The sequence below is a fragment of the Protobothrops mucrosquamatus genome, unplaced genomic scaffold, assembly GCF_001527695.2.
Source record: "Protobothrops mucrosquamatus isolate PMUCROS unplaced genomic scaffold, P.Mucros_1.0 scaffold10742, whole genome shotgun sequence".
Classification (NCBI taxonomy): Eukaryota; Metazoa; Chordata; class Lepidosauria; order Squamata; family Viperidae; genus Protobothrops; species Protobothrops mucrosquamatus.
In genome coordinates this window covers 433-8,180 of record NW_015396526.1, presented here as the reverse complement: position 1 = coordinate 8,180, position 7,748 = coordinate 433, and the positions used below count along the sequence as shown (strand labels likewise).

The 7,748-nt window shown below is 42.5% G+C and overlaps 1 protein-coding gene across 1 annotated transcript in view; it reads right to left on the bottom strand.

Moving 5' to 3' along the window:
- The window catches only part of LOC107301216 (WD repeat and HMG-box DNA-binding protein 1-like), a gene marked incomplete at both ends in the record, with an annotated part of 15,589 nt that extends 8,212 nt beyond the window's left edge, over positions 1-7,377 (bottom strand). The window contains 7 exons of the mRNA XM_015830471.1: positions 988-1,195; positions 1,354-1,552; positions 1,705-1,846; positions 2,391-2,497; positions 3,688-3,780; positions 6,641-6,736; positions 7,327-7,377. Of these exons, the coding sequence (XP_015685957.1) occupies positions 988-1,195; positions 1,354-1,552; positions 1,705-1,846; positions 2,391-2,497; positions 3,688-3,780; positions 6,641-6,736; positions 7,327-7,377 (896 nt within the window). The remainder of the gene's footprint in view (positions 1-987; positions 1,196-1,353; positions 1,553-1,704; positions 1,847-2,390; positions 2,498-3,687; positions 3,781-6,640; positions 6,737-7,326) is intronic.
- Between the last annotated feature and the right edge of the window lie 371 nt (positions 7,378-7,748).

The window sequence follows — 7,748 nt, the reverse complement described above, 5'->3', positions numbered from 1 at the left end:
TTCAGCTTTTGTCCGTCACAGAGGTCCAAATGGCCACCACCACCCTTTTATAGCCTGTGGGGTGTGGTCCAGTGACTCAGCTTAATCTCTGGCACGTCTCTTTTTCTGCTGCGCACGCTTGTCGCTCCTACGCTGGCGTGGATCCAGCCACAACTTTTCTTCCTCATTATCCGACACACCTGGCTCCTGGCCAATCTGAAAAACACCGGGCTCCTGGCCAATCTCAGAACCACCTGGCTCCTGGTCAATCTCTTCTCTGTCGGAAGACACCTGAGGCATTCCCAAAGAGGAGGGTCCTGGAGAGGGAGGCCTGGCCATCTCCTCTCCTTCATGTTCGGAGCCTTCTTCCTCCGATAAGAGGGGCTCACAAGACGGAGCCACAACAGTATGTATAAGCCATATGATAACACACAGCCCATTCATATAGTCTGGGTATGTTTAATCAGCAGGCAAAGTTTGAGATGGAGAGAATGAGGGATGATAGCACTATCAGTGGAGGACTATTTATCCAAGATGGATAAATTATATAAGTTGCAACATGAATTTGCCATTGAAGTAGACAGAAAGTCTGCTGAAAAATCAGAATAGGTCAGTAGCAAAACATAGGACCAACATCTGATAAGTGCAGTCAGTAATGTTAAGGGGACCAACTGATGATACTTATCTTGTTTTTATAGGAACAAGTTTATAGTCAAGAGCTACTTATGAACTTGCTTTTGAATGAGAATTGCAGATCTTTATCAACTTAGGCTTAGACTGGTAAAGCTAGAGTTTGAAGGTGATCCCAACATATGTTAAAAGCCATTCAGTTTTGCATTAAGTGAAGCTATTTATACAGGCTATTTAGAAGCTTCATTATTATTATTATTACTATTACTACTATTATTTAAATTTATATACTGCATTACTCTTATAAGTTCTGGCCTGTTCTTACAAATTATTTAAAATATTAATAATCTTATTGTCCAAAAGATCAGCTAATGAAGCAATTTAAATCTGAAATTAACCATGAAGCGGTGAGTGAGATGTGTTGGGGTAGAACCAGACTGGAATGGCTTTTGCCGAGGAGTTGGCAATGGCCCACTGTAGAGTGGCCTCTGGTCGGATGGCAGCGGCTGAACTGGAACAAAATTGTCCAAATCATCCTCTTCATCTTCCTTATCGAGGTCAGAATTAGCTTTCAGCAATCCAGTATCTATGAAAGGCAGATAGATCATATCAAGACGTTTTATAGCATCTTCACAAGGCTGGCAGCCAAACTGGCAGCATTACAAATGATTATATATTTATAGTTGCCCCAACATTCACAGTCCCTCCCTCTGCTCCGAACCTCCCACTTTGGGAAATCCTCACCTAGGGAGTTCTCATCATCTTCTATTATTGCGCCTCGGTTTCTGGGACGTCCCGACATTATCTTAAAGTCATCTTCATCTTCATCGTTTGTTGCTGCCTTAGAGCCCCAGTCATCCTCACTGAAATCCCTATTCAGAAAGTCCTCTTTGGCATCCTCATCAAAAAGGTCATCATAGCTTTTGCTGGAAGCATTAGGTGCCTAAAGTCAGGATTTAACAGTATACCAAATTAGCAAACATTTTTTAAAAAAGGAAAGATCTGCCTTCCAGCCAATAAACGTCAGATTCATATATTTAGGTTCATAATCACAAAGTTAATAGAAAAAACAAGGTAACTTCCAATTTATATTACCTTATGTATTGATTTCTTCCTTTCTATATCACAGACATTCTCAAGTAGTCCAAGATTGCCTTCTGTATCTGTATAAGCAAGCTGGCCACCTTTGGGATGCCATGCCAGACCACAGACAGTGTAACCTTTATCGTGTTTCACCCTAAAAAAAGGCAAGAATAATAATAAAAGATGCATCTGAAATCATTCAGACAAGAAGACCTTTGCTTAGCTGCTGCTAAGGCCTAATGGTCTTAAACCAGCTGTCCCCAACCTTTGTGGCTTGGCGGCTTGACGGGGGGGGGATAGAGGGGAACCAAGCCGCACAAGTAGCAGGCCAGTGCGCATACGCATGCACACGCAGCTCGACTTGCACAAGTTGAGCTGCATGTGTGTGTGTGCACGCACATTAGCCTACCGCTCACACAAGCGTGTGGTGCCTGCCTGCTGCTCACATGGCCCAATTCCAAACAGGGATTGCGGGTTGGGGACCCTTGTTTTAAACTATGTGCTAAACCAAAACCAAACAATTAACTTTATGCTACTTGATAAAAAAGTGTGAATGAAGAAAGTCTCAAAATTTGCCAGTTTTGATTTTATGGTATAGGTTGTCCAAACCTTTTATGTCATATATTAGTGGTTCCCATAAGTTTTCTTTGTCTTTGCAAAAGCCCATCTTTGTAAGAGATACAGAAACCGAGTGATACCTTTCCAGGCATTCTTGTGTTTCCACTTTCCAAATGACTATATAGCCACCGATACTTCCAGCTGCCAAATATTGTCCACAAGGAGACCAGGCCACAATATTTAGGGGCTAACATGGGGGAAAAAAAACAAGTCCTTGATATTAATAAATTCTTTGGCTAAGATTGTGTTTGATGTACTCATTCTTTGAGCAGAGGGTGAAAGATGTTTTAGCGGCTTTTTTTTGTTGTTGTTAATTTGTTTGTATCATGTTACAGTACTGTTTTGGAGGAGGACAGAGAGATGAAGAGAAGGGATTGAGAAAGTCAAGACAACAAATTTATATCTGGGCAGAAAACCTGTGGCAATGGCAGAATTGTGCTGGTACACAGATCCCAGAAATTCATTATAGCAGTGGGTCATAGAGGGCTTGGCCATAGGTTTGGGGTGACTAACAGAAATTAGTCACAGGAGTGTGCAGAAGCAAGAAGCAATGGCAGCCTGGAGTCTTATCCAGAAGAAATTATTTTGGGGATGTTGGACATTAGAGGAGTCGGAAGGCCAAGGAACAGCTGCAGGATTCAAACTGGAAGCCACAGCCATCCTACAGCCTGGACAGTCCATCTTGGGACTATTAATGGTGGTGAGATAGGAGTCTCAGCAGACTGAGCAGTGGAGACCAGCCTGGAAGCCTACCACTTAACCATAATAAAACACAGGCTGAATTGTCTGGTTTCAGCCATGCCAGAAGGTAAGTTCTATTTGGATCCATGGACAACAGAGGGAGATAATTGGATGGGGTTTTTTTTACGATCATCATCCATATGAAAAGTAGAAATTTGGAAATTAGATTGGATGCCCCTCTAGGGGGCTGAGTAGGCAAGCAGGGACTTCCTTTTTTCCCTTAGCCAGGAGCCTAGTAAAGGACTACCAAGATAGAATAAAAGAGAACAGATTTTTTGCATTGCTTTTTGGTAAGAATAGGTGTGTTGAAGTAGTTTGCCAGCTATTGTTAAGAGGAAAGCACACTTGTGTAACAGGCAGCACAACTATTGCTTTGCAAGATTTTACACAGCTCATAAAGCAAAGGAACCTTAACCTCTGATTACTACTATTGATCATAGGTCTCTGCTTTTACTCGGACATACATACATAAGCCAAATATCAAACAGACTTCCATTTAGCACCAAACTCTTTCATAAACAGACTGACTAACAATCAATCAGCTTAAGAAAATATGATTTTCTCTTCCCTGACACCAAGCAAACATTACTTAGAACAAGAGCAGATTAAAAAGCAGCTTTCTAAAAGGATACCAACCTGTGTGATAAAATTATCTGATAGATCCAGTTCATGATCCCACGTTTCTCTTCTATATACTTTGATTATTTTTTCTACTGGAATGGCTAGCAGCTATTTAGGGAGAAAAAAATGTTAATAAGATGGACCTGATTTTTAAATACTTTTTTAATAAGTCCTATCCTGGTTTTGTTTATAAAAAAACTCACAGGGGACAAAGACTTAGTCTGCACACATCTGGGTAAGCTATAATGGGACTGGTTTTTAGTTTAGTGTGATTTGTGAACATAAATATTGGCCATGATGGCTTGTTCAACATGGCCAATAAATCTTATAAATAAATGGTTAAATATCTTGGTTTCAAATCAAGAAACCGTGGAATACATTTCAACCACAAATAGCTGGAAGGGACCTCGGAGGTCTTCTAGTCCAACCCTCTGCTCAAGCAGGAGACCCTACTTCATTCTAGACAAATGGTTGTCCAGTCTCTTTTTGAAAGCCTTCAGTGATGGAGCACCCACAACTTCTGAAAGCAAGTTATTCTATTAATTAATTACTCTCATCATTAGGAAATTTCTCCTTAGTTCTAGGTTGCATCTCTCCTTGATTAGTTTCCAACTATTGTTTCTTGTCTTGCCTATTGGTGCTTTGGAAAATAGTTTGACCACCTCGTCTTTGCGGGAGCCCCTCAAATATTGGAACAGTGCTGTCATATCCCTCCTAGTCCTTCTTTTCATTAGACTAAACATACTCAATTCCTGTAACCTTTCTTCGTATGTTTTAGCTTCCGGTCCCCTAATCATTTTTGTTGCTCTTCTCTGCACTTTTTCAAGAGTCATACAGATTGTATCTTATTCCAGAAAAACTTTTCATAAACTATTGAACCAAGCCTCAAGAGGTAGTAAGTGTCAAGCAATCACAGATGTTACGTTGAGTTAGAATAGGGCAGGATTTTAAAATCCCTTTGTGAGTCCTCAAGAGCAATAAAATCTTAATAAATATCCTATTTCAATCAAACACCTACATCAGTGATGGCGAACCTTTTAGAGACCGAGTGCCCAAACTGCAACCCAAAACCCACTTATTTATTGCCGGGTGCCAGGTGGGCGTGGCTGTGGTGGTCATGGCAGAGTGGGTAGGTGTGGCCAAGGTGGGCATGGTCACCTCGATGTTGCTCGTGGGGAGGGCTGCCTGTGGGGGCTGGGCAGGGTTGGGGGAGATCCAGGGGGTCTCTGGCAGGTTGGGCGGTGGGCAGGAGGCTCGTCCTGCAGGGTGAGGCAAGGCAGGGCGGGGGTGCCATTGATGCAGGGCAAGGCAAGGCAGGGGCCGGGGCAGCTGCTGCCTGACACCGGCGCACTCTGGGGCTCTGCAGCCCACCGCTAGCAGTTCAGAGAAGCCGCCTCTGAGCTGGACGGCCGGCTGACAGCTGAGGAGGCGATGCAGTGAGTCGTGCCTGGGAAAAGGAGAGCATGCGAGACCAGGAGGGATGGGACGAGGGGAGGGAAACCACCCATGCTGGGATGCATCCGGCCACGTGGGACTCGGCGAGTTAGCAGGCGGCTGGTTGAAGAGGGATAGTTGCCATCTCCAGGGCATGGCGCGCATGCCCACAGAGAGGGCTCTGAGTACCGCCTCTGGCACTCATGCCATAGGTTCGCCATCACTGACCTACATGGTAACATGCCAAGCATCAGCAACTTAATTTGTCATGCCTACTTTAATGAGAATCCTCTAGCCCATTCCAGGTCAATCACTAATGACTAGAATTAGCCTAGATGAGAAATGGGGCTTTTCACCAAAATTATTAAGACTTCACTCTCCCTCAATCGTCACAATCCAGGGCAAGCATGATATGCAGACTCCTTTGCTTCTGGCTACTCTGCATGCTCACTTCTTTTCCAGAACTGACTGCTAAAACACTTTTCTGAATGTAACCTAAATACTGTATTTGTAACCTAGAAATGCTGCTATTAGCTTTATAGTATCATTCCTGAGGTATTATTTACTACAGGGATCCGCAACCTATGGTCCATGGCCCAATGCTGGGCCATGGCCTACTGGCCACTAGGTGTGTGTGCGCACTCACCCCCACTCACAATAGAGCCCGCAGACTCGTTTGCGCATGTGCATGATGTTAGCAGCGGCGGCAGCTAGCACATGCATGAATGCACAAGCAGGGGGCCGCTAGCCGTGCGGGTGCACGCAGTCCTTTTTGTACACGCACTTGCGCAAATTTCACAGCTGCTCCCTTTCCCTCCGGGCCGCCAGCATGAAAAGGTTGGTGACCTCTGCTTTACTGGATAACTCTCATCTCCTCTGATATATTTTTTTGTTTCCACTTGCTTTGTCCAGGTGAATACTGCTTGTTCTCCTCCTGTTCTTTATGACTTTTCTGATGCTTTTCAAAAATGAATTGAATTTTCCTTCCAACTCCTCCCTCTACTGCTGCTAGTTTTTCTTACTTCTCTTTTCTCACTACAACGCTTTTTGCAAGCGAACAAAGTTCTCAGAAAATGGGCAAAAGGAATGATGAGTTGTCCAAGAAAGCCTGGAACTTTCAGGATCCTGTAACTTCTTGGCGTAAAGAAAGGGAAGGGCATCTTTCCTCCCCATAGTTTCTCCCATTATTTTCCTCTGATTCTTCCAAAGCAGCAAAGAGGAAATGGGGCAATAGGTAACCTGGACTTCCACTGTGTCTCTTCACTTTTTTACTATTTTGCGGGAGCTCTCACAAGCAAGGAAATCAAGAAGGAAGCTTTGGTGTTGCCATCTACCCACTTATGTAAGTCAGCATGCGTCTGCACACATGTACTCATCCCACAGAGGCATCCATATAAAACAGCAGTGACATCCAAATTATGACATGTGCCATCAGCACTGCTTCTTGCAGACCCTCATAACGGATGCCTATGTGCACACATGCATACGCATGTACGCACACACTACAACAAAAAATAGATAAGCGACTTATTACCTTTCCGATTTTCGGTTGCCAGGACAGTCTACATAGGGATTTTGCATTTATCACATCATTACATTTTTGCAGCAGCGGCCAGCTTATCTCACAATTCTGGAAGTAAAATAAGATAACGGGGGTTAACTAGCTTGATATAAACCTTTCTGAAATATAAAGTATTTGCAAGAAGTGGGTGTAGGGTAATTGCTGGAACATTAAAGATCCAGGTTTAGGGTCATCCAGACACAAAACACCCTGGATAGTTTTAACAAGTTTATCAAACTAATTCATGCGACAGCCCTGTTTTTTCAGTCAATTGCTTTAAAAGAGGTTCCTCTTCCAATGTAAATAAAAATTAATTACTGCTTCTCACATGATTTTCTTACTATATCCTGGGATTTCTTGAATTATTAAGAGTTCCTCACTAAGAAGGCAAGTAACAACATGCATCATCCATAAAAAGAGCTGGACTATCACAACCAATTTTCAAGACAAAATATTCCTAAACGTAGTATTTATAATTGACTATATTGTATATATTAAGGTTTGTGTTCTAGGTCTTACTGAATACAAAAAGGTTTATTCCAAATTGCTAAAAGAATTATAGTCTGCAAATTGCTGCATATTAGTTCCACACTGACACGCCAAATTTGCATTAGGATTTAAATCAAGATTTAAAACGGGAAACAGAAAATATTATTTACCTGTTCTGAAATTTTCCACACTCTGACAGATCCATCACAGCTAGCCGATGCCTGTAAAATGAACATTTTTAAAGATAATAGCACCTGGCATTGCTCATTGCCTAGTATTTACATTTAAAATGTCGGAGTTCAGTATCATGACACTTTATGAAGCCACATCTTTGCTGACATACTTTTCCTGAAACACCCCACTCTGGAGGAAAATAAATGCTTTTTTAAGCAGAAAGGCAGGACATTTTAATACATAAATTATTTAAAACCTGGGTACTTTTTACCTATCATGTAGTCCAACAAATATACCTTTCCACCTATTTAAGCTATCTACGTAAAAAAAAGGAGTCCATGCGGATTTTACTCTGTTAGTTGTTGCCGACTATAGGGATGATGCTCACCTCCATTTCAAGGCTATCGAGTCACTGTCC